Source organism: Alligator sinensis, unplaced genomic scaffold, assembly GCF_000455745.1.
Source record: "Alligator sinensis unplaced genomic scaffold, ASM45574v1 scaffold406_2, whole genome shotgun sequence".
NCBI classification, from domain to species: domain Eukaryota; kingdom Metazoa; phylum Chordata; order Crocodylia; family Alligatoridae; genus Alligator; species Alligator sinensis.
Window position 1 is genome coordinate 816309 of NW_005842543.1, and position 27354 is coordinate 843662.

Here is a 27354-nt window from a genome sequence, read left to right on the forward strand (position 1 = left end):
CCTCCGAGCCCAAGAGAGTGACCCCCCAGCCACTAGAGGCATCTTCCCCTTTGGGCCAGCTGCCAGTGGCCTGTGGCTGCAGGGTTGGCCTTTGTGCGGCACTACTGCCATGTGTGCCCTTGCCCGGCCATCTGAGCAGCTATTGCCCGGAAGATGTTCCCAGTGTGGTGACCTGCTTTGAACTGTCAAAGCATGTCCTCCTGGCCCCATTTGGCCAGGAGGTCAGCCACCTCCAGCTGGGTCCAAGGTGCCAGCTCTGAGCAAGCAGGGTCCTGCCACTGGCTTCCCTAGCAGAAATTCTGGTGTTCCCTACTGGAAAACTGAAAAATCCCTAATCAAAAAATCCCAAAGTCACTCTGTAAAATACCCCGAAATCCACGTTCCTCCATGATTAAAACAAAAAATCACTATATTATATACACAGAGAGACAGACCACTTGGGCATGTTTTATTGATATAGCTACTATGTTAAAGCAATTTGGACACCTAGCAGTGTCTCTATCATCATAATAAAATGAATTCTAAATACCTATATGTTTTACAGCCCTCCCAACAGGGGCCACAGTCCCCCCACAAGGGGCCAAATGGCTACCACCTCTCCCTGCAGTGCCTACATGCCTCACCCCAGCCCCCCCGATTGCTGCCCGCCCCCTCAGACCTCCCAAGGGCTGCCTTGCCCAGGCCCATCCCCCACTTGCACCCCCAGCCCCCTGATGGCTGTACCTCCAAGCCCAGGCTCTGGGACCTAAAAAATAAATAAAAATAAAAACCCCTACTCACCATAGAAGCAGGGGCTGGGGGGGCTCTGGGGCCTCCTGGCAGAACCCCCTAGACAGCACAGGGCAGCAGGGCCCAGGCTGGCGCCACTGGGGCTGTCCCCCTGCCCCGCGCTGTTCAGGTGAGGCCCCAGTGATCCCAACAGCAGCTAGAAGTGAGGTGAGTGCGGGGTGAGGTGGGGTTTGTTTTGTTTTGGGGTTTTTTTTAATTGTGGGGATGCTGGGGTGGGGCCAGGCGGGGAAGGGATGTGGGTAGACAGCACAGGGCAGCAGGGCCCAGGCTGGCGCCACTGGGGCTGTCCCCCTGCCCCGCGCTGTTCAGGTGAGGCCCCAGTGATCCCAACAGCAGCTAGAAGTGAGGTGAGTGCGGGGTGAGGTGGGGTTTGTTTTGTTTTGGGGTTTTTTTTAATTGTGGGGATGCTGGGGTGGGGCCAGGCGGGGAAGGGATGTGGGGGCTGGGGGAGCAGGTGGGGCTGGCAGGGGTCCCCGCCATGGTCCCCTCCCCCTGCCTCCAGCCCCCCCGACCCCTTACTTGCTGGCACTGGAGCCCTGCTGCTGGCACACTGCCTGCCCTGCATGGGCAGGCAGGGTGATTCAGCACCAGGGTGAGGGCCAACCAAAGAGATGCTCTGGGAGCCAGAGCATCTCTGTGGAGGACCCAGCCTCCAGTTGCCCTGCTTTTTTTGAGTCTGTTTTTTTTGATCCCTGGATACCCAGGGGTCTAATTTTGCCTGCCCCACCACTGCAAACTTGTAACGGGGGAAACCTTTTCCCATTCCCGCAAATGCAGGCTCATCTGGATGCATCCTTTGGGATCAAAGACTTTTTTTTTCTGTTCTGGGTCTGTACAGCACTTCGCACATTGGCAACCTGGTTCTTCAATGGGGATCCTTGAAAACTGATAACAATGATTATTTGTAATACAGCAAACTAGACTTCCAGGCCCTGCCCAGACAGTGACCTTCAGAGAACTTTGCAGGTTTGAGAACTTAGGAGACAAGCAAAACTTCAACCCAATTTTACATACAAACAGTTGTTATTAGCTCATGACAGCTTATAAACATTCCAACTTATAGAATCAATGTTACTGCACCAGTTATATGCAATATCCATTAACTGAAATACGAGCATAATAACTATCATTTGCTGAGTCAGCCCATAGCACCATCTTGCACAGCATCCTATCACACAGGGGCAGAAAGTGGATACTGAGAAGGAGAGTGAACAGGGTATGACCAAAGGTTTTTCCACTCTTCCTCTCTCACTTGCAGTCTCCAGCATTTAAAATCTAGGCAGTTCTGACTCAGAAGCTATAGCCCTAACTCCCATGATCAATAGCTACTGATGCCCTTTTTCTTCAAGAATTTGTCCAATCCCTTTTTGAATCTGGTTAAACTGTCAGCTTTACAACCATCTGGTGGCAGTGAGTTCCACACTTTCATGATAAGTTTAAAATTAACAAAAAGAAGCTCTCTTTCACATAGCTTCCTTTTGTTAATTTTAAACTTATTACCTACTAATTTCATTTTGTGACCCCTAGTTCTTGTACTGCAAGAGATACTAATTAATAAATTCTTATTTACTTTCTCTTCACCATTTATTGTTTTGTAAACCCTTGTCATATCCCGCCTCAAGCATTTCTCTTCTAAACTGAATAGGCCTAGCCCAGGGGCAGGCAATTATTTGGGCCCATAGCCACGTAGGCAGTTCTGGGGAGCTGCCATGAGCCAGTCAGCAACCCCCGCTCCTCAACAGCTTGGAGCCAATGCACCCTGCAGCTCCTCAGTAGCACACAGCCCCAACCCTGCCCCATTCTGCCTTCCTAGGCAGCCCAGGAGGTGAAAGTGGCTCCTTCTAGCTGCCACCGCCACTGGCCCCAGCCCCGTGGTACTGGTGGTGACTGACATACACAGTTCTGACCTCAGCCCACCCCATGCCTGCTGCAAACTCAGCCTGGCAGAGCAGACCAGCTCTGGACCAGCCAGAACCAGCATACAGAGCCCCAACCCATGCCTGCCCCAGCCCCATGGTGTGCCCTAGGGGCAGCAGGATGCACCATGAGCCGAAGGACACCTGGGCTAGGCAGAACCAAGGGACCCGGTGTGAGCTAGAAAAAGTCCCTTCGTGGGCTGGATCTGGCCCACAGGCTGTATTTTACCCACCCCTGTATTAACGTGCGTATTTTTCTTAAGGGCAAGGGAAACTTATTTCTGTGCGCGCTTGCATTAGTGCTCACACATGCTGATACTATACGTTGTGCAACAAAACCATTTTCACCAGTTCAAACCTATTCTGAGGACATTTATGATTTTCTTCTCCATACACTTGCTTAGCTGATTCTTACCAACAAGCAAGAGCTGCTTGTCAGTAAGATGTGCTTCCTTTGCAACAAGTATGCTTGAACACACTCTAACCTGGGCATGTAAGGATTCCATAGCCGGATGATCCGATCCATGCCTCCGGTCACTAGGAGGTTGTATTTTTTGCAGAATGCAAATGTTTTCACTCCTTTGTAGATGCGGAATACTGTCTGATCACCTTCAGCTCTCTTTGTGGGGACACTGGGGATCATCTGTACTTTTTTCCCCCTTGATTCTTTTCCAGAATCTTTTATTTCTTTCATCTGCTGTTCAACATTGGTTGCCCCTACAGTGCACCCTAAAAATAAAAGGATAAACTCACTTAGAGTTGGTTGAAGTTGTCACAGCCAATGCAGTTCCTGCCATCTCCCAAAGATCAGGCACTATCAATTTTCAGTTCCAGGAAATTTCTCCAACAATCATTTTACATTTGTGGTCATGCTATTGCTCCCTTTTAGCATTATTTCAGCTGCCTCTGCGGGGGAACCTTCAGATCCTTGTAAAACCATGTTTCCCATTAGCCAAACACAGAGATAAGCCAATTCTTTCCAGCCCCTGAACTATTTTGCTAACCTACTCTGAAATTTCTCTGATTTGTTAACTTCTTTCTAGCCAAGGAAGCCAGAACTGAACTCAGTGTTTCAAGCTCTACTCTGCTTGTACCCTTCCACAGCGTTTCAGAGGGACACAGTGTCTGTGCCACTGCTTAACACATGGAACGTGAAAAAGCACCGGGAATGAGAGGGAAGAGATACAAGCAGGGGTGAAACCAGGATTTGACAGAGGTGAGTGCAGCAACAGTCACCCTTCCAGCCACCTCCTCCCCATGCACCAGAATGGGCAGACTGCAACACTGGAGCCTCTGGAGACTTTTAAAACTCCCCAAAGCAGATGATAAACCCCCACTTTCATTCTCAGAGGCACATCCCCTTCCTTCCCCCTCCCCCAAACTTCTGCCTACTGCTACTGCTTTTTCTGCTGTCCCAGGCCTAAGAGGTTTCAAAGCCCTTCGTGCCCGTTCCAGCTGGGCTACAAAGGGGCTGGGCTCAGCTGGAACAGGGACAGTGGTAGCAGTGGAGATGCGCAGGGGTGCATTTCTCCACTCTGCCCAGTCCCCCTCAGGAGCAAACACAGGAAGGGGGAACTGCTTGCCCATTGCCTCTGCTGCCGTCAGTGTTCCCAGCTGAGCCCACGATGTACAGCCTGGCTTCCCTGTCCCCAGAGCAGCAGGAAAAGCAGTAGCAGCAGGTAGAGGAGGGGGAAGGGAAGGAGAGGGGGCCTGCCTCGAAACATGAAGGGGAAGGGATTATCTGCTTTGAAAACTTTTTTTAAAAGCCTCCAGGGCTCCCAGGGTGTGATCTACTCCAAAAAGGAGGTAGAAGGGGATGCAGTTGTCCCACTGCACCCCCTCTGGATCTGCCTGCGGATACAGATATAAGGAGGAAAGATTCAAGAAGGTATAAGTGCAAAGAAAACAACTCTGAAGCCTCATTACTATTGTTTTTACAATACTACTTTCAAGGTTTATTCCCAACAGGAGTCAGAAGAACAGGAAATATAATTCCCATGCCAGAGGGCAAGGTGGCCAGAAATGCAAAACCAGTGGTGTTCTAGTCCTCCTTCCCTCTCCAATATCTAAACTGAAAGAGGCTCTGGAAAATGCAGAGAGTTGCATTTAAATGGAAAGTGAATGTGTTGCTGCAGAGAGGATTCTGCCATTGGTAGGTTCAGATTAATGATCCATTATTTTCTCACCTCAAGCTCTGTACATGGCCCATCTGTGATCTACTCAGAAAATAAGTTCTTGATGAGGATGAAAAGAAATGGGTGTGGATGGCCAAAAGAAAAGCAAAGAGAGCCTCTCTGGTCACTGTGCCAGCATCACCTATTCTTGATTATGTGCATCTATAGTCCCATGTCATAAAACTGCCAGTACCATGATGGTGTAGTATTAGACAAAGAATGTGTTTGGGCTGAACAAATAACCTTTTTGACATTTACTGATTTCAATGTTCTACCCCATTTTCTTCTCTTAAAAAGCAGATAACAACATTTCTAACAGCAATGGTAGGTAGTAGATAATACTTGTACTTTCTATTGAGACTATTGATGGGAGCTACTATAAAAATGTGGCACTTACAGCACAATTATAAATTAGGCTGGAAAAAAAAAATTAACCGAAACAAAGATTCACCATAAACAGCATGAAATCTCCCTGAAATGCACCAGATCAGTTCTTAGTGTCATCTGCTTGTCCTCCAGCTCTTGAGTATATGAAAACTAAATAAGCTGAGAAGGACAAATGCTCAAGTCAGGCAGGGGTTGCTATCAGCGCTGCTCATGTGGCTAGAGAATTAAAATATTTGGTTAAGAAACTGAAGTAAAAGGGATTTTCATCACAAGCGAGTCCTGGGGCACTGGACAACAGTATTGGGTATTTCAAGATGAAAAATTTAGGGACATTTTGCATCAAAGTAATTTCTACTATTTCTAGGGGTTTGTAGAAAAAACTATACCACATGGAGTTAAAACCATTACCATAGAAACTTGGAGGGATATTTATAATTGCGTATTGAACTAACAGAGGTTCAGATTGATAAAACGGTTATGTTTAAACAGTTACTATGGAAACCAAATTGAACTAGAGGAGGTATGAGCTTTCACACTCCACTTTCATTGACAGATAATGATCTATGCTGCAGTAGGGAGGGCCCAATTTAGGTGGGTAGGCGGGGAGAAAAACACCTGTAGACAAAGCTTAGTATTTGTTCTCCGTTATGCTGAAAAGGAGAATTTTTCTGTATTAGATGACTGGGGGTATGTAAGCATTTCTTTGAATATTGGCAAAACTCCACTCATATATGTGTTCAAAAAAGATCCTGTTCCCATTTGCACTGAATCAATGAGATTTAGAAGGTTATTCTAGTCATAATTCACATACTGAGGTGTTTTGCAAAACTGGAGTCTCTGAAAGGTGCTGAAGAGCTGTGTATCCTTTGCTCAATCTATGAGATATACATATGCTCCATATCTTCTAGGGCTGGAAATGTAAGTGATCTGAAGTAGCAGTCAACAAAAACAACAGTCCTTCAGTCCTAGTCATAGCCAGCCCTGGGTTTCTGTGTCAACATATTTTTCTCATTACACCTACCATTTAGTCTCAGGATTTGAGAACACACTTGAAAACTAGTGCCCATGGAAGCAGCAGCTGGGGAGCAGGGAGCTCCCTATGCTCCAACTGCACATACTGCTTCCTGGTGCAGGGCCCAAGCAGCTGGGAATTCCCTGCTCTTCAGCTGCATGTGCAGCTTCAAAAACAGCCCTGCCCTGCAACTCATGGGACAGCTACAGGCCAGGACAGGACTCCTACCTGTGCCAGGGCTTGCAGTAAGGGGCTCCTTGGGTGCTGGCAGTTGGCAATGACATGAATGGAGTTTAAGGAACTTTGAGGGTGGGGCATAACATTCTTCAAACCCCAATTATACCACTGTCTTAATATCTGTCAGCAGCCAAAGTTTCATCTAGGTTCAAAACAATTTTTCTTTTCTTGTTTTTAATTTATTTAGTATAAATAAAGAGGGATAGAGGGAAAATAGTCAAAATAAAAAATGAAACATTCTGAAGTTACTGAAATAAAGCATGTTGAGACTGACCTGATCTGATTCCCCTCCCCAGGGCTATCAGGTTCACAAACATTTTTTCAAGTTTTTAAGGGTTTTCAAATTTTTATCACATTTCAGGACAGGGCAATTTTAACTAACTTGTTTGGGATGGGAAAATCTATTTTGTGCCCATCTCTGGGTAACTGTCATGATCTGCCTTACACCAAAGGTGAGAACAAATAATTTAATACTTTCTGGCCTAAAAATCTTTCACTCTGTATAGATTTTGCTGCATAACAAAACTGTGCTGCATAACTTCTGTAAAAGAAAGACTGCTCAGCAGATAAATTTACACCCTTTTGGGAGGAACAGTGTTCTCAAATGGTACAGAACCAGAACTATTTGAGCAGCTGATAACAGTCTCTCTCACCAAATTAGCAAAACAATAGCCTCTCTCCACATTACTTCAAACTTTTTAAACAGCTTACCGGCTGACCTGTTGATTAGCTCCAAAAGCCCTAAGCGGTCACTGCTCTGTCTGCCTATCCCAGTGAAATTGGAGAGAGACACACACACACAGACACCTCTTGGCATTAGCTAGCATAGCACATGCTGGCTACGGTCCCTGCTGTGGCAGAGAGGAGGAAGGAAGGCATCTCTGCTTAAGTAGCGAGGGTGGGGGGAAAAAGAGGGGGGCACAGGGAAGCCAGTAGACCCTGCTGTGCCTGCAAGTCTGTGCCGAGCTCCATCCAGGAAGCAGAGGGGAGGAGCAGACCTGCTGTGGAGCAGAGAGCCCAGCCAAGCCCAGAGAGCATGCCAGGATACTGAGGGACTCTGATTTAACTTAAACCAGCAAGGAGTCTGGGACAGACATTGCATAAACCAGTTTGAGCCAAAATCAGTTAAGTCTGATACTACATTCAACCAGGTTTATCTCAAGCTGGTTTCAGCCATTTTCAAACTGGTTTATGTGTACTGAACATCTGTTCTGTTACAGGTTTAAACTAGTTTATGTGTAATGTCTGTTCCTAGCCTAGTTGAAAAGTTCACACACACAGTTATTACTAGAGATCGAACTAGCCAGCTGGCAGTGATGTAACCAAGCCACTACACTAAAGGGAAGACAGCAAGCTTAGAAAAATTGTGTTTTAAATCATACAAATTTATGCTGCAGGAACTTCCTGGAGAAAGTTATAGAAACGAAATTGTTACCTATTACTAGAGCTGTAGACTCATGGCTGGAGGTAGAAATCACTGCTTTCATGGAATCACAGTAGTTTAGCTAAAAAGAACAGAACAAGAGAATAACATTAAATACAAATAATACAAAACATTGATTAAAGGAGGGTGTAGGATACTGGAGTTACTTTGTTTGTTTCCATTGTTCAAGGGGTTTTGCTTCTGAAAGGAGGAAGAATATGTTAACACAAAACAACATTTTAAATTGTGCAAGGGTGGATTGAGTGGGTGCATTACAGTGAATAATGTTCCTACTGTTCCCTTATGTAAAGTGGCAAAACAGTCTCAAACTGCTCCTTTGTGCATCCAAAGGCATGACAGATCCTCAGTCATTTTAGGACTTTCCGTGCTAATCTGAGGGTACGTTTCCATAGCCCATTGTAGCGTATGGTGCCAACTCAGGTACCTTAACAGCAATCAGCACAGATGGACCCGGATGCTCCCCAAATTGTCTTCCATGTTCAGCACTATTTGCCCTTTCCTCTGAGCTATGCCCTGCCTTGTAGGGGTTCTCCTATTGATTCTGCTCTCTGGAAATCAGGAAGAAAGGCAAAGATCATCAGCACCTCTTGTGCACTGTCTGTGCCCGTAGACTAGTTATCAGCCTTCAAGAATGTGAAGCAAAATTCTTCAGTCCACGCCAGGCAATTCTTGACCTTTCCTTCAAGACCAAAGAGTCCCTCTTGCTGCTGACCCACGTGGGCTGCATTCGTGAGCCACAATGACCCAATATGTGGCACAGGAGGGAAATGTGGGCAAGGCCAGGCCAGAGGCTTTACCAGCAATTCCTTCCCCCCTCCCCCAACACACACTGGCTGCCACTTAGAGAAAGCAAGCAAGTTGGGCAGAGGCTTCACCAGCTGTGAGGCTTTGATACCAATAGCAAACCAGACTTGATGCCCTTTGCTTCCTTTGGGGAGAAATCCTTTATTTCCTTAGCACTGGATATATTCCTCAGCTGCTTGAGCTGTAACATGGGACTACTATTTTGGCTTCTCCCACTAGAAATTCTTTCCAGATTAGGGGCCACAAGTTTAAAAAAAAACCAAACAAACCAACCCTCGGGCACTATAGAAATGCTCCTCATTTCTTCAGCTCAGCCAGTCAGCATGCATCTGAATATCTCATTAGCCCATCACCACTGGACTACCTTTAACACTTCTGAACTCAGAGCAGCCTCAGAAACCTGTCAAATATTATTTTGGGCGTGAGAAATAAACTCTGGGGAAAAGGTCCAGGAAGGGTAGCATTCAGCCCTGGCACATGGACAGGTTTGAAGTTTAGGGCTGTGAAAGGTTTAGCATGTTTCTTCAGTTCCATGCCCATTCTTTGATAGCTCCTGATTTTGGATCCTGAACACGCTGTAATCCTCCACTCAGATCTCCTCACTTATGCCACAGTCCAGCAATTCAGCCCAATGGGCTGATGTACATGCCACATTTTAAAAACAGGTGCCACTGGAGCCAAAGTGAGAGCTAAGGAGTTCTTGACCCAGGGTTCACAACACCCTCTTGGTCTGAATTTCATTCCTTATTTTCTGATGTCAAATTCTCTTCCCTCCTTACATCAGGTTTGACAATTTGGGCTGTTCTTCCTGCCTTCATGCCAGCTGTGTTATTTTAATGAAAAAGGTTCCTCCTGCACACAGACCAGACATGCAACTGAAACCTTACTATTACCATGGAGATTTCATTTGTGGAAAGTTTCCTGTGTTACTGGTTTTTAGCATTTGGAGCATTTTTAGCATATGTTTTTAGCAAACATATTTTGCTGATGATACCAAAATAAGGGGAGAGGTGGGCACATTAGCAGGGAGGGAGAGACTGCAGAAAGACCTGGATAGGTTGCAGGGGTGGGCTAACAAAAACAGGATGCGTTTCAATACTGACAAGTGCAAGGTGCTGCACTTGGGCAGTAGTAACCAGCAGCATACTTATAAGATGGGAAATTCCCTTCTTGAGAGCACGGAGGCAGAAAGGGATCTTGGAGTCATTATGGACTCCAAGATGAACATGGGCCGACAATGCGAGGTCACGGTCGGCAGGGCTAACCGGACCTTATCATGCATCCACAGGTTTATCTCAAGTAGGGCCAAGGAGGTGATCCTCCCCCTCTACGTGACACTGGTCAGGCTGCAGCTGGAGTACTGTGTCCAGTTCTGGGCACCCCACTTCAAGAGGGATGTGGACAACATTGAGAGGGTCCAGAGGAGGGCCACCCGCATGATCCGGGGACAGCAGGGCAGACCCTACAACAAGAGGCTACGGGACCTGAACCTGTTCAGCCTTCACAAGAGAAGGCTGAGGGGGGACCTGGTGACCATCTATAAACTCACTAGGGGGGACCAGAAGGGGTTGGGGGAGACCTTGTTTCCCCTAGTGTCCCCAGGGATAACAAGGAATAATGGCCACAAGTTGTTGGAGAGTAGGTTTAGATTAGACATCCGTAAGAACTACTTCACAGTTAGGGCGGCTAGGATCTGGAACCAACTTCCAAGGGAAGTGGTGCTGGCTCCTACCCTGGGGGTCTTTAAGAAGCGGCTCGATGCCTACCTGACTGGGGTCATTTGAGCCCAGTTTTCTTCCTGCCCAGGCAGGGGGTCGGACCTGAAGATCTGCAAGGTCCCTTCTGACCCTACTTCTATGATTCTATGAGTCAGAAAGAAAGGTTGTTATTATTACTACCTGTGTAACCCAATCGCCATGCACTTTCCAACGAATGTAAGTGACATTTAGAGAACAAACAGCACTCTCCAGGCCAATATTAGGCAGGCTTTCGTCTTTTGGTAGTTTTCTCCATATTCTGAAAAAAGTGAAGGCAGAAAGATTGGAAGAGAGACGGCAACAAGCATCCTTGAGTGTTAGGAAGCAAATTTCTTCTTTGGCCTGTTTGACCCTGCACATAGAAGGCAGGCTAGACTTGCATGCTATAAACCAATCAAAGTATGTATGTGTATTATATTATAGCAAATATGTCACACAATATTATTTGGATTATAAACATTATACATCACACGGACACACATTTAGTCCATACAGGACGGACTATAGTATAATATACAATATAGCCCAAGCTTTTGAGAGCTATAGCTCACTTAGAAACCTTGACTCTTCCTCACAGCCTGAGGTTATTTATAAGAGCATAGCAATTTATCTTGCACTTCAGCACATAGACAGCTGCCCCAGGAATTTCTGTTCCTGAGGCTTTTCAAGAACAACCCTCATGCACAGCTACCAGGGATAACGCCCAAAACATCAAAAACACTCTAACTTGCTACAGGTAAAGCAGAGATGAAGGTGAGGTCAATGTCCTGCCACTGCAAGGACAGGAGTTGTTTGTTAGAGCTACTGTTGATGGGTACAAGGTAGGGCAGGATGGCACCGAAACAAACTGTTCAAAGAGGCAAAAGCTTTTGTAAACAAAAGTTGTCTTTGTCAGATATTGTTAGTAGGTGCAAGCTCCCCATGAATAAAAGATACTGCAGTTTTCTTCTCACAGCCACAAGGGTAGCCCAAGCTTTATTGCTGACACTGGCCACAGCACAAAGCTGTCCTCTCCTGCACTACCCATCATCCTCTTCCTCCTGGGTGGAGTAAGGTGGGTCACATGCAGCTGTGAACCCCTGAAATTCCACGTTATAAACACATACATTTTATGCCATTACAACCACACTGGATGCACCTACACATGCTCTTTACTGTGGAGCAGACCAATTAGCTCCGTAGTAAAAGCATCTTCCTTTTATATCATCCCTTTTTGCCATCCTCTGCTTTTTCATTCTTTCCTCTTGTCCTTTTCAGCTTGTCAAATCCCCCCGGTGACCCACCCCTGCTTTAGAGTGTGTTGTCAATGATGAGAGCAATGCTTTGGGGAAATAGTTCACAAGACCTGTCAGAACCCCACCGTTCTGAAACCCAATGGTTAGTGCCAGGGGGTTTCTGTGGTGAATAAACCGACTGTAGGCAAGTAAATAATTTGGCCAATACACTACAATGGAGATTTATTGAGAAGGCAACATGTGCCATCTGCTGGCCCAATTATGAAATTATTTGATAGGATGTGGAATGGGCTTGCACTTCTTGAAATTGTTCCATGTCCAATTGTAGCGGTCCTGTGAAGTCTGGGAACACATGCGTCCTATGAATGCTGCTGCATCCCGGAGACCACCTCTGCATGCACAAGACAGAATGCTGTAGTACAGTTAGCAGTAAAGTAGGACATGAGCAAAGAAACTCAGTGTTCATTTAAGACAACTAAAGAATTGCACTTTTAACCTGTTTTTTTACATTACGTTTAACACGCAAGTACTTACCTCAGGAGCTCTCCCACAGAAGACATGAGCAAAATATTGACACAACCCTGAAGAAACAGCAAGACTTGCATCAGAAACTTAAAAATATAGGGCCAAGTTCTCAGACTGTCACTGATGTCAGTGGGAGATTTCCTCAAATATAGGTGTTAGACATCTGTAGATATCATGTTGATGGTTAGCAAACAGATAATTAACACCACAGACATTGATCAAAAGGCCTGACCCTCTTAAAGTCAGTAAAAGTTGAAGGCAATTGAACACCATCCAGAAGCTGCACAGCAATCTGCAGGATCAAAGTACTGATAAAAATCAATAAAGTACCCCAAAATTGCTAACTTCCAAATGCCATTTTTTTTGCATTCAGAGAGGCAAAATCTTATATTCATAAGTGGTACAGTAAGCCTGGGAAAGTCAGCAGCTTCAGAAAAATAAAAGGTCTGGAAGGCCTGAGCCTAGAGGGTGCTGGACACCCTCAATTTAGTGCCAGCCATTGAATTCAACTGGAAATTGCAGAAACTGCAGAACTGGGCCCTAAGTTAGATCAGAGACTACTAGCTAGTAGCAACCCCAAGGACAGAAGTCTTGGAAACTGGTATATTAGTGGGTGAACTTCATTATTCAAACCTCCACACCCTCCTTTCTAAAGGTTGGGACATACAACTCAAGGAATCTCCTGGGCCTCTGCTACATTACACTACACTGGCCCCAATACCAACTTTAACCAGACACTGGGGGTCAGGGATTGAAAGGATTAATTTGAAACAGTCTCCTCCCAAAACCACTTCCCAGCCTGGCACAGGGAATTCTGCTTCTTTGCAGTTTCTTTTTACTGATCTTCTCTATGCATTAAGTATCCCATGGGACTGACTGGCTAGCCAAGAGACACTGCTGGATGGCTCTACAAGTAACCAAAGAGCTGAGAGGAATCCTGAGCCCTTCAGGTTGTCATAGCAGAGGGTTTATGGTTTGGGGGGCGGGGGGGTTGTTTTGTTTTTCTTTGTTTTGTTTTGGGGGGGAGGTGGGGGGTGTTGTCTGTTTCAAAAGGATTTTTGGAACATTTACCTGATCATCCCCATAGAGAATCATGCACTCATCTGTATCAGTGTTACTAAAACAAGTAAAAAGATAAAGGTAATAAATGAAAATGTAGTCATGACATTTCAGTTCAAGATAAACAAACAGAGTCAGATATCATAGATAAGGCAAAAGGTGTGTTATATTTACTGATGTTTTGCAAAGACCAAATCCTGGCCTGGTGGAAGGTAGTATTACTCTTCTGAGGGCCATCTGCTTATATCAGGAAGGAATATATCCCTGCCCTCCCTGAGGTTGAAAGTAATGGAGGAAGGCTTGTTTCATTTTGCAAGATGAACTCAGTGCTTTGTGCCTAAGGAGCCTAAAATGTTGCCTAATACTTTGGGAAAACAGTGTTTGACACTACCAGCCCTCAGGCACAGTGGAGCTGTCTGTCACAAGGGTGAAGTTTTCTTGGGGGCCAGTGTGGGACTGCAGAATGAACTCCCACAGCAATGAAGGAGCCCAATAAACCTGCTCAGCTTCCTCCCTAAGCACAAGGAACATTTATTTGACATAGACTAGACAGTATGTGCTGCTGTGTGTTTATACTGAAGAGGCTCTTTGGTAAGCGAGAGAATGAAACATGGAACAGTTGGTCAGTCACCTCACTTAACATGTACTGGAGACACCCATACATTAGAGAGATTGGAGCTACAACAGACTAGACTAGCCAAAATCCTTCCCTACATGTTCAGTGTGGGTGTAACCTCTCTAAAAATTAGGGACCTACCAAATTCATGGTGAGAGTGGGGTGCATGGCAGCTCCTTTAATTTTGCGGGTTCCCCGGTGCGCCCCTCCACCATGGATGGCTAGAGGGGCCCCACTGCTTGCCACTTGCTCCTGATCAGTGGGGAGGCAAAAAACATATTTTTAAATATGACGCTGCTTCTTCTGCTCGCCACTGATTGGCCAAGGGGGGCTGGTAGCTGTGCCATTTGTTGCTGACTGGTCAGGAGGCAAAAACAGCACCATATTTAAAACCGCAGGACAAAACCTGAAAGGAAGCAAATAGCTTGTGGCAAAGAGGAAGCAGGGTGCTGTGCTGGGGCAAGAGCCAGAGGGCTCCCACCCTACTGCCCTTACTGACAGGGCAGAAGGTTTTGTTTTATGTGTTTGCTTGTTTGGTACTTAAAGACTGTGCTTTAATGAGGAGGACTGGCTGAGGAGGCTCCCCAAGAAGAATAACCTGTCTGCAGAAGCCAGCGAGCTAGACAACCTGCTCACAAGCCTCCAACACATTGGTGGCAGTTGCTCAAAATAGATGTTACAAAGTGTCACATTCACTCCTGTTATGGCAGGGACACATTGGTGTAGTGTAATTTAGCACATGCCAAGCTAAGCCTAGCAAGGGATAAAATTACACATTTGATGATGAAATGTTGTACATCTGACAGGAAGTTGGTGAAGAAACATCACTTGATACTACATGAATGCCAAATTGAACCTTGGGAGATGTTGCAAGGACCAGACAAATGTCACCAATGAAACACTGTTTAAATAGAAGTGTGCAACAAAATAATGTTAAGATAGAACAAATTACACAAATATAGCATTGCTTACCAATAGTCCAATCGTAAAGGGATAGCTTCCAAGCTACTGATCTGGCAGTATGGTTCAAAGTTAGAGAGTTCATAAAACTGAATTTCATGATCACTGTCAACAAACAAGACATATTTTAAAAGAGCAGTAGTTTTATTTTACAGCACAGTAAATCTTCCCAGTAAAACATGCATCATAAAGGTAAAAGACAGCTTAAGCATGCTTGTGGTAGAGTTAATTCATGATTGTTGCTTGTATTTCTTGTTTAAATAGCTTGTGAATTTAGTGCTCGTTTAACAGCCCGAGGGACTGAAATCTCCATCAAACAAGGATATTGAGGAGAACCATCCACCCCTACACTTCCATGGCCAACATGTCTAATCCCCAGCCTCCTGCAGCCACATCCCTGGTTGTCCCATGGATGGTCCCTGTGCACTGAACACTGTGTGTTAAGTACAGTGATGTTCTTTGGAAGAAGGGGCACCAATTCTCAAGAACTTGGACTGAAACCAAAACTTAATGCACACAGGCCACTGAGCCAATCAGGTAGGAGTAGCCCTCTCACCACATTATCCAGGCTGAATTTGAACCATAACACCTGCATTGAAGGGTTTGGTAGAATAATTTAGAATAACTTAGCTTTGGGGTTCAGGAACACATTTTCTCTCTTTAAGCTTTGCAATAAAAATAATAATCTATGTATTTATTAGTAGCCTGGATAGCAAAACTTTCAATGTTGGTTGTCTCAACCCTGACCCAACTGTACCATCTGCTAGTGTGAGAGAGCAGTGCAGTCAAGCTGTCAGCAAGAAAGCCAGTTGTGACTGTATTTTTGCAATGCGAGTTCAGAATGTGGACATACAAAACTTAGTGTAAGCTAAAAGGGCATGGGTTTTTACTATGCATCAGCTGCTCTACTGTAACTTTCTGGACAAACCCCTGGTAAACAGGGCTGTCCCTAGGGGTTTAAATTGAGGCGACTGCCCTGGGCCCTGCACTTTGGGTCCCCACAGAGTGGTGCAGAGCAGCAGCAGCGTGGAGCTGGGCAGAGTGGCAGCTCTGCATCCAGCCACTCACTACCTCCCTTGCCACCAACAGCAGCGATAGCTTCTTTGGGTCTGGGATCGGAGTGGGGGTGGGGCCCTACACGGGCTGATTTGCCCCCGGCCCCACACCCTGCACAGGTCGCCTCTGCTGGTAAATGATAGTTAAACTGTGGCAGCCTAACGCTCAGTAAAGGAGGGGTAATTTCCCTGAGTAAGTTTCCACTGACCATGGGGTAGATGAGCATGCACGACAGATACCAAAATAGCGGATATCCAAGAGCTGGGCAAAATATGGCCCGTGGTCCAGTTCCAGCCTGCCAAACACTTTCATCTGGCCTGTGGCACCCACCAACTAATTGTACCCCACCCAGCCCTTCCATCCACGAGGGTGGGAGCAAGGTGCCCACATATACAGTGGTGGGACAGTGGGGGCACTACTATGCTCAGCCACCAGCCTCACTGTGCCCAACCAAAACCCCACCTTGGGTGTCTCACCTGGGGCACCTATGTCTGGCCGACCCCCTTCCTGGAGCACACCCGAAAGCCTGGGGCAATGGCTGACACCACCTGGGCCCTAGTGTTTGTTAGGGCTCTCAGCAGCCCAGGGTACACAGAGCCTATTGACCTTGGGGTGCTTAGCCCACCATGGTATTTTGGGGTGCTTCTTTTAGTCTGAAGCATTCACAAGTAGCCTCCTGTATGGAAGGAAAACCATGCCCACCTTAGCCAGCTGGGCAAAGGGGTCTTTAAAGGCTAGTCTCATCCTAATAAGCATTTCCAGCAAGGCATGCTATAACAGATAGCTTTATTGATTAAAGAGGGAGAGAGTGAGGAAGGAATACAAAACAACGGAAAATTGACAGAAAACCTACTCGAGCAAAACAGAATGGGCTTGTTGGCCCTTTTGATGTGTCCAGTTCACTTAATCCTAAATTACTGGCTAAATTTCAGTTAAATTACTCACATGTTCATCCAAAGACTGATGGAGCTCTGGAGGCTTGTTGCTAGTTTCAGGGTTTCAAAGATGACTTCTCCCTCCAAAATGGAATGACCCCTTATAAAATTTTTGTGACCTCATCACTAAGTCCCAACCAGAAACAGGCAGTATTGGATGCAGACCAATTCTTTTAAAAGTCATCAGCATCTTCAGGTAGAGACCAGGGTCACACAGGTTGTTCGCAGGAAAAGCTCAGGACAAAGGAAGAACGAGCTCCCCGCTCCCCATGCAATTTTCACAACCCAGTCACCCAGCTTGACCAAGTGGATCCAGCAGCCAGAGTTTGAAACAGACGGGGCTGGGCAGACTCCGAGCAGGGAGGCAGACGAAAAGGGCGATTTCTTCATGCACCCACACCACCAACATACCCTGTTGTGCCCCACTCCTACCCTTGCAGGCAGAAGGGCCTGGCCCAGCCAGCAGCAGCTTCTGGACAGGGCTGCTGCTGCTGCCACTGGGGGACCTGCTCAGCTTCCCTAGCATCCTGCTCACTCCAGGCAGCAAGTAGGAAAGTGGCAGGGGGGACCTGCAGCTGGGTGGGAGCATGGAGCTGAGGCTGGCAGCACCTGTGGGGGAGTCCCCCCTCCATAAACATCACACACTTACACTCTGCCCACACAACCCCCTATATATACACCCCCCAACATCCCCTATTGCCCCCCCACCCCAGCCACGCCCCCGCTCAAGCCCCCCCATACACACCCCCTCCCCAACCACGCACCCCTACGCAATATATAAAACTAAGAATTTCTTTTTAGTTATTATGCAATCATCTCTATTACATACACACTATGCAAACACAAATCATGACAAAAATATTTTTTGTAATAAATTATAATACACTAAAAGTCAAAACACCTACTATAGCATATGATTTGATTTTTTTAAAATGCTTTTAAGATGGCAATCCCCCCAAAAGGAATATTTCTGGGGTGGCAAAGGGAGGGACTTCCAGTGGTAAAGGTCAGGGGTTAGGGGGCAGGACTTCCAGTCCCAAGATGGTGACCAGGGGGCGGGGCAACTGTCTAAGGGCGGGGCTACCCATGTGGCCCTCAAAAGCTCGCCACACCTCATTAAGCAGCCCTCCAGCTGAAATAAGTGCCCGCCACTGTGATACTTGACAGGTTTCCCTCCTTTTATCCCGTGGCAAGTTGTTCATAGGTCCATGCACCAAGATCATTGACTGGATTGCCTATGCAACCGCTTTCAGCAAGTTTCCTTGCCTTGCAGATACTAAGAGCACTGCTAATACATTTCCATTTTCAGTTCCAACTCCCACTTCCGGTAAGGAGAACACTTACCCAGTTCCCAGGATGAGCTTGTTGTACTGAGACATGACAGCAAAATCCATCACCCACTTAGGTTTCTTGTTGCTGAGCTTTTCCTGTAAGGCAAGAGAGGTGGTTGTCATCCGTATGTTAGATAGAAAGGCAAGATACCACAGCTGAGGCTGGATTCTGCTTTTGGTTACATGCTTGCACGGGCACCAAAATTAATGGGCTTGCAAGAATTAACACAGAGCATCAGGCCTCTCAGCCAGACCCTGCAAAGTACTTGGTACTTCCCACTAAATGTAATGTGAATTAAAGAGCACTCAGCACCAGCAAAATTACCAAACCAACTATTTTAAAACATGGCTTTTACATTAATCCACTGTGCTCTGGTTAAGAATAAAAACAAAAGAGACGAGGCAAGCATTTTTGCATGGGCAAGTGTAATTCCCATTAGGGTCAAGTGGTGTAACATCGGTTTGCACGAAGGGAAGACCTGGCACATCATGCATCTGCCACCCTAACAGTCTCTGAACCATGCTGTGTTCATTTCTTTTAGAGTTCTTTCTCCTCCCCTTCCCACCAAAACCAAACATTCCAAACCTTCCAAATCTGTTTAATCAAAAGTAAAGAGAACAATTCTTTCCACTTACTGGACTTTTTTTATGCTACAATGTCTTCTAACATGCAACAGATTCACTCATTATTATATTCAAATTAACTGTAGCACTATACCACCTATATAATAATGTTTGCTTTAAATCACTCTGGAGTAAGGAGCATGACAGAGCTGTGTTTCAAGTGCAGCTCCCTGTTTCTCCAGGCAATATAACAAAATCAGTTGTGAATGTCATAATTCAGAATGACATACTAGGAAAAAAATAAATCATTAGTAAAAATCAAGGACTCCTGCATTACTCCGAAACTCAAGAGATTTATAGGCAAATAAAACATACGTACAAAGACCATCTTGCTTCGTTTCTGCTGTAGCTGTGGAGACCAGAAGGAAATGAGTCCATCTTCTCTAGCTATCACTAATGTGTTGTCGGGCAGAGAACTAATGCGCAGGATGGCCTCTCCATAAGAGAGTTCCTGTATCATGGCAGGGAGTGAGAAGGTCAGCTTTTTCAGCCGGGCAGAGGATCCATCCTGTTCAGTGTATTCGAGCTGCATGTATGTGCAGAAGTCATCCTACTCCAGAAAAAATAATTGGTCAGTCATAACTGCAGCTATTAAACAGACACCATGTTGCTGTTCCCCTAGGAGTTCAGCAATCATACCCCCTTGTCAAAGATGCTTTAAAAAATAAATAAATCAACAGAATGCTCCTTTCTGTACCGGTAACTGAAACAATGAAATGCTGCCTCCCTAGGACTAGACCAGGACCTGGGGGACTGGTGAACAAAGACAGAAGCCAGGGATTGATTTGATGGAAGTGGGGTGTCTACATCCATGTGAAAGCAGCAGCACAAAGTTTAGAATTGCAGACGGACTACCCCTCCACACTGCAGAGCTTCTGCTAGTGCAGTTATGTTGGCAGAGCCAAGTAGCAGATACTCCACAGATGTCAACAGGTATTTGCAGGTATTCCCACACCACTTTCCCAAAACAATATAACCCTAACTGGCAAAAGCACCCCATGGACAGAGCTGCATCTATCTCAGGGGTCTGGCTGAAATGGCTATGTCAGTGAGGGTAAGGTGATATTTTTATACCTCCTAACTGGGGAAGTCCCCGCCAGTACCGTGGGGCTGGGGCCAGTGGCAGCAGCAGCCAGAAGGAGCCGCCTCCCCCCTGCTGTGTGCCTGGGGTTGGCAGGACAAGCCATGGCTGGGCAGTACAGAGCAGATGTGAGGCAAGCTGGAGCTGTGCACTGGTGGTGGTGGTGGTGAGATGCCACAGGGCACCTAGGCTCCAGCTGTTGTGGGGTGGTACTGATTGGCTCGGGGGGGGGGTGCAGGAGGCTTCCATGTACACCTCACCATACCTTCAGACCCTCCCCCACAAACCCCACCCTCTGCATCCACCCACACCCTCCCTCACACCCCCATCTCCCAAACCCTCCACACACACCCACATGCCTCTGGGGGGAGCCCTGCTCACTGCTACATGCACACAGCCCACCACGCATACCTACCCACCAAATCCACATATATCCATACCCCCACACCCTACACACAAGCATATCCACACACACACACAGCTCCACACCCACCCCCCATATGCCCCTCACCCCCTGCAATATACAGTAAGACTTCATTTTGAGCTATTATGTAATCACCTCTATGTACACAATGCAAACACACACAAATCAGGACAAAAATATATATTTTAAAATAATATTAATATATGTTATTGTGGATGTTTGATTTTTAGTATACAATTTTTTTTCCAGTTCCAAGATGGCTGGGCAAGGAGTACTTCTGGGGATAAGGGGAGGGACTTTCAGTGGCAAAGGTCAGGGATTGGGGTGGGACCGCCTTTGCAGCCTTTGACAGCTCCCCCAAAACTCATTAAGCGGCCTTCCAACCAAAAGAGTTGCCTGCTCCTGCTATATAAGCAAGCCAAGCTATATAGTTTTGCCAGTATAACAGCACTGGAAGTAAGGACTTCTACCAGCGTGGCTGTATCAGTTGGAGACAGTCTCCATAGTTCTGATCAGCATAGTCAGTGGTGACTGTGTGCGCCAGTGCACCCCCTGACCGGCCACGCTCACTGCTTAGGTGATGGGCAGGGGGGACAGGCAGGAGCGCTGGTGCCCCCCCCTGCAAGCGCTGGCCAGGGAGTGGAGCACCATGGAGCTCCCAGAAGTGGCTGCAGCAATCAGCTGTTTCACGATCAGCTGCTGGGGATTTCCCCCTGCCCCCCGCCCCCTGCCTTGGCGGGATCCGCCGCATGGGGACTCCCTGCCCCAGTCGCTGGCAGAGGCCAGAGAGAAGTATTGACAACTTTTCGCAGGATCATGCCAAGTGAGAGATTTTTTGGTAAAGTGCAGGCTGGAAAGAGGCTTGGGTCTGAACAAAGAAAGCATTTCATGGTTGCTTCCTACTGTGTTCTGCAAGAGCTTTATTTGCAGCTATATAGACCATTGAGGCTCCAATTCAGAAAACATCTGGGCATATGCTTAAATTCTTTTACTGAATCATGTCCTCTGCTCACAGCTTGATGCTTACTATTGCTGTAAGACATAAACAAATCAATTAGCAGCCTTCTCTGTTCATCTGTCTAGACTTTTTTTGTATTTCTGGTTTATGATCATGGGACATGAATGAAAGGTTTGGGGAATTTATTTTTTGAGCATTAAATCACATGGTTGGTACTGTACAGAATAAAAAGAATTAAAGACAATAAGTAGAAATTTGTATTCTAGCACACTTATTCACTTTTCCCTCTCTCAATGTTGGCCAACTTGGACAAAATGAAAGTCTAATCCACCTGAGCTACATTTCTGGAAGCTGCAGATCTGCCATTTGCATACCCATTCCTTACTGCCTGAAAGAACAACAAAAAGAAAGCCACATCAAAACCTCCACTTACCCACCGAATTGTTCCAGTTGCAGCATAGTCAATTTTCATGAAAAATTCTTCAATTTGTTCATCACTCTGTATGGAGGAAAAGGTACATGATGAAAAAGCCTTTTAATATTGTAATACAGGTTTTCCTGTTATTTAACTTTCAAACCATTGTTGCTTGCTTACTGAGTTATATGGTGCCATACTCTTCTTCACTATCTGCTTGAATTTCTCTACATCCAATGATTTACATCCATTCTCTTCTAACTCCTGAAAGCAGAAGCAAGAACATACAAGAAAGTTAGCTCATAAAAAAGCTTACCTTTGACTTGCTGATGGTAAAAGATCCTTAATGTGAGAGCATGTTAATAAGGAGTTAGCCTGAAAGACTACTTCCTCTTAAAACATGGTCATAATCTCACACTATGTAACAATGTAGAATATGAATTCTTATAGTAGAGGAGTCTACAAAACATATCACAGGTTCCAGCTTGCATTACTGTAAATAGGTAGTTAGATAATGGACAATACAGCCTACTTCAGTAGATTATAATATTTGGTTGAAACTGCTTGTGTTTTTTCTCAGTTCAGACTTTTAAAAAATAATTTCAAACAGATCTGTTGAGCTACATTTTAGTTTCTTGGCTGTGTTAATAATATTGTTTTTTCTCAGCCATTCAAAATCAACAAAACAAAAACCCAACAAAAAAGAAAACCGCCACCATGTTAATTTTAGACTTCCTAAAAAAAGAAAAATGTTAATTGGGAAATGAATGGTTTGCTTAAAGTTTGGGAGTGTTGGCAGAGACGGAACAAAGTTACAAGCATTGAGGAGATGGTTTTGGTGTCTGCCCTGGACATTACTAAAGTATCTGGGCACCTGGCATAATGTACCTGCTGAAGTAAAAAAAAACTCCAGTGGACTTTTAGCCTTGGCCAACAGCCCACTGGGCTAAGACCCAGCACTCTCTATGGCCAAAGACATGCAAGGGAATGACGTTGCTAGCTTCACATCTAGCTTTCTTTGAGCCCCTGGCCCAAATGAGCAGGTCCTCATTTATAGCTGGGTAAACTACATATGGCCTTTGGCATGTGCCAGGATTGAGGACTGAACTTTACACCTGGAACCACACCAAGATGCCGCTACTGCTCTGCCACTGAAGTCCAATGCCCTGGTGAGATAGGGAAATAGTATTGCCTCCATTTTACAGACAGGCACCGAGGTAGAGACCAAGAGGCTTGCTCAGGCTTACATAGGAAGCTTGTTGTGAAGTTCAGAGTGAAACACAGACTTCCCATGTTCCAGGATGGCATCCTAACCATCCTGTGTCTCATGTACACATCCCCTTCTATTTACAGTTACTGAGAACACAACCCTGGGACTAATCGAACTACATTGAGTGAGATCTGCATCAGGGAAATATTTGGGTATCTGATTAAAAATGATTTGTCCTCTTCAGAGGGGAAGAAAAATAAAACAACACAAAACACCATACTCCCTCCGCTGCTTATTTTCCCACTCCTCTCCTCATTTCCTTCTTGTTTCTCTTCCCCAGATACATTTTCTGCCTCCTGGTGGCTCATGGTTCTTCTCCTTAGTTACTGATCCTAGTGCAGGGGTAGGCAACATTTTTTGGCCGGAGTGCCAAAAAACACCACAATGCCTACCTTGGAAGGTGCCAGAGGGCCGGCATGACAGAAAAACAAAATGAGGGCATGGGGTCCATGGCAGGATGCCCTGCTTGTGCCCCTTGCCTCACACCCAAAGCCCCTGCCCCCCAGCCCTAGTGACCTGTGCGCCCCCCAGCCTGGGCTCCTGGCTGGCAGCAGCTACCCAGAGCTGAGGCCAGCTGCTGCCGGGAGGCTGCAAACAGCTGTGTCGGGCTCCGGACCCCCGGCATCAGCTCTGTACCAGCGCATGCACCCACACCTCGGGGCAGACAGCAGAGCACCATCAAGAAGTGCTCCAAAGACAGCAGGCTACAGATTGAGAACCACTCACATTCATGTACCCCTTTACTGAAGTCCTGTCCACAATGAGGAAATACAGAACATCATAACTTCAGCATAAAGGTACTCCTCACTTAACAACCTACCTGTTTAACGACCACGCGGACTTACGACCAGCGAGAACTGGTCGTAAGTACGAGAACTTTGGTCGTGGAAACAGCAGCGCGGCGTCTCAAGCCAAGGCACGCAGTATCAAGGGGCGGCTCCTCGCTTATCGATCAATTCGCTTAACGACCTAGTCGCAGGAACGGAACTCGGTCGTTAAGTGAGGAGTGCCTGTAGTTAAAAGGGTTTACAAGAGTGCAGTTATTTGCCATTGCAGTTTTGCACTGATTTAACCATATTAATATACGGGTCTTTAGGGGATCTGTTCTGCGTGTTGTTTTTTCAAATCAGTGGGCATTCACTGCATTCCTGTAAGTTAAAGTAATTGGATGGTTGAGCCATTAATGTAGGGTCATTATTGTTGATTGGCCTTGTGATGTCACCAAAGGAATAAAGGAATGATCCACTTGTTAGGATTTTAATAAAAGTCTTCCTTATAGATTTCCCAAAATGTGTGTGCGAGCAACAGCATACAAATGAGTTGGGGAGCAAGTCTTCATGCAAACACAAAGAAGATTTAAATCTGCTGGCCTGTGCATTAAGAAAAAACACATATATACTAGCGAGAGAAAGAGAAGCAGTTTGGCAAGTTTAATTATAAAAATCCTGAGTGCCACCCAAAAGGTACTTATTTCAAACAAAACTAGAAGAGACAGCAATTCTGAGAAATAAACATTAAGGTGATTGAAAACTACACACGGAAACAACCGTCAAATGTAATTAACTTATTTTTAACATTAACTAAAAAACACAAAACAACATTTATTTAAAAAAATATAGTATATTGCAGTGGTGCTAAAAGTGTGCTCATCACTGTACAGATAAAGACATAGACTTGGCCCCAAAAAGTTATTTCAAATCAACTCTGTTTTGAACAATGATCATCATATACTGGGTGTTTCTTTTTGTGAGCAATGCTGCATATCAGTATAACAATGTCACTGGTGCAGTCATACCTGAAAGGCTGTATTTAATTTCTGGAGTTGTTCAAGGGTCAGTTGCTGTTCAATCTTGTGAAAGAGAAAAAAAAAAAAAAAAGAAACCAGGAGTTAACACACACCCAGTGTACTGGTGCCAACACATGCAGTAAAGATTTGCAGTGAATTATTCAGAAGCCCTGTGAGTACAACAGTCTGAAAGAGAATAAAGAATAAAGGAAAACAAAAAAAGAAAAGCACCTGCATTAATTAGCAAGTTTAAACTTTTCCTCCAGGCCTATTCTGATACCAGGTCAGCTTAAACTGCATCTTATCGTGGCAGACCATAGCCTACCCCTGAAAGCTCAACTTCCATGAAGTGTATTCAATTTCCACTGAAGCCAAATACATAGCAGAAGCAGCTTTCACACTCAAATGAGCCATGTTTTGTATACACCTTCATAACAAAGTAAAAAGAGTATCCAACTATCTTTTTCCTGCCAGTATAAGTGCTTCAGGTACTCTCATGTATTCAATAGAATGAAACGATACAATAGTTTCAAACCTTCACTGAGCTACATTCATTAATAATTTACCGAATAAATAACAAGTCTCTTGTAAATTATTAATTATGAGACAAGGGGATTCTCGACTTCATTGAAATGACAAACAGTGGGCCAGGCTGCATTTCTCTCTGCTAACATTGTTTGTGTGTTATGGCAGTTCTCAAGGGTCAGCCAAGACTGGCGTTTCTGTGTCTTTGCATCACCCAGCACAATGGGTAGCAGACAGCCCCTGCGACAGTGTAAATAGATAAGACAGCAATATGGCAAGGGAAGGGTACAGTACAGTAAACAGGCAAAGGAAACTATTTGCTTTTCAGCCAGGAGCAAGTTTGTTCCATGATTTTTTGGGGGAGGTAGTGGAGACGGGAGTTAGGAAAGGATGCAAAGGGAGGAAAAGGGAAAGGAGCAGGAACCTTGACCTGAAGTTGGGTGTGACTGGTGGGGGGGGACACGTGAAAGAGTTAAAAGAGGGCTGTGTGTAGAGAGAAGCTCAAGGGGCGGATACATAACATTTACCGTGTAGTACTGTAAATCAATGTTAGCAGATGGTAAAAGTGGAGTGGACATACATGACGTAATAAATCAATTTAAGACATAGTAAAGTTACCCCTTGGAAAAAAAACAACATAGTAACTTCCCATACAGTAGTTACTATGTAGAACATGCAGCATGTCCATTACTCTAGCTTAGCAGGGAATTCTTCAGTAAACTAAATCACAAAAACAAAACTTGTAAGTGGAAATTTGGATCAACAACTGTGGAGGAGTATAAAAGCATTGCTCGAGCATGCAGGGATGAAGTCAGGAAGGCCAAAGTGCAACTGGAGTTGCAGCTAGCAAGGCATGTGAAGGGTAACAAGAAAGGTTTCTACAAGTACATCAGCAACAAGAGGAAGATCAGGGAAAGTGTGGGTCCCTTACTGAATGGGGAAGGCAACATAGTGACAGAGGATACAGAAAAGGCTTAAGTGCTCAATGCCTTTTTCACCTTGGGCTTTACAGGCAAGGTCAGCTCCTGGACTACTGCACCTGGCAGCAGTTTGGGGAGGAGGTGAGCAGCCAACAGTGGCAAAAGAACAGGTTAGGGACTATTTAGAAAAGCTGGACATGTACAGGTTCATGGGTCTAGATGGGATGCACCCAAGGTTGCCAAGGAAGCAGGCTGATGTGATTGCAGAGCTGGTGGCCGTTATCTTTGAAAACTCATGGCAATAGGGAGAGGTCCTGGATGACAGGAAAAGGTTAAATATAGTTCCCATGTTTAAGAAAGGGAAAAAAGAGGGTCCAGGGAACTACAGACCAGTCAGCCTCACCTCAGTCCCTGGGGGAAAAAAATCATAGAGCAGGTCCTCCAGGAATCTATTTCTAAGCACTTGGAGGAGAAGAATATGATTAGGATCAGTCAGCATGGATTCACCACGGGCAAATCATGCCTGACCAACCTGATTGCCTTCTATGATGAGGTGACTGGCTCCGTGGATGTGGGGAGACCAGTAGATGTAGTGTCTTGATTTTAGCTAGGTTTTTTAAATGGGCTCCCAAAACATTCTTGCAGGTAAGCTAAGGAAGTACAGGCTGGATGAAGTAAGGTAGATAGAAAAGTGGCTGGAGCATTGGGCTCAGGCTATAGTAATCAATGGCTCAACCACTAGTTGACAGCTGGTATCAAGTGGACTGCCTTGGGAGATTCATAGATTCATAGATGTTAGGGTCGGAATGGACCTCAATAGATCATCGAGTCCAACCCCCTGCATAAGCAGGAAAGAATGCTGGGTCTAGATGACCCCAGCTAGATGCCTATCTAACCTCCTCTTGAAGACCCCCAGGGTAGGGGAGAGCACCACCTCCCTTGGGAGCCCGTTCCAGACCTTGGCCACTCCAACTGTGAAGAAGTTCTTCCTAATGTCCAATCTAAATCTGCTCTCTGCTAGCTTGTGGCCATTATTTCTTGTAACCCCCGGGGGCGCCTTGGTGAATAAATACTCACCAATTCCCTTCTGTGCCCCCCGTGATGAACTTATAGG

At 45.7% G+C, this 27354-nt stretch overlaps 1 protein-coding gene across 1 annotated transcript in view; it reads right to left on the reverse strand.

The window, feature by feature from the left end:
* Positions 1 to 27354, reverse strand: part of LOC102372752 (WD repeat-containing protein 64-like) — an 84585-nt gene that overhangs the window by 42263 nt on the left and 14968 nt on the right. The window contains exons 3-13 of the mRNA XM_025213642.1: positions 24805 to 24858; positions 21920 to 22003; positions 21758 to 21823; positions 19181 to 19411; positions 18251 to 18333; positions 14928 to 15020; positions 13352 to 13397; positions 12290 to 12336; positions 10662 to 10779; positions 7951 to 8020; positions 3191 to 3434 (exon numbers count right to left, since the gene is read on the reverse strand). Coding sequence (XP_025069427.1) covers positions 3191 to 3434; positions 7951 to 8020; positions 10662 to 10779; positions 12290 to 12336; positions 13352 to 13397; positions 14928 to 15020; positions 18251 to 18333; positions 19181 to 19411; positions 21758 to 21823; positions 21920 to 22003; positions 24805 to 24858 — 1136 coding nt within the window. The remainder of the gene's footprint in view (positions 1 to 3190; positions 3435 to 7950; positions 8021 to 10661; positions 10780 to 12289; positions 12337 to 13351; positions 13398 to 14927; positions 15021 to 18250; positions 18334 to 19180; positions 19412 to 21757; positions 21824 to 21919; positions 22004 to 24804; positions 24859 to 27354) is intronic.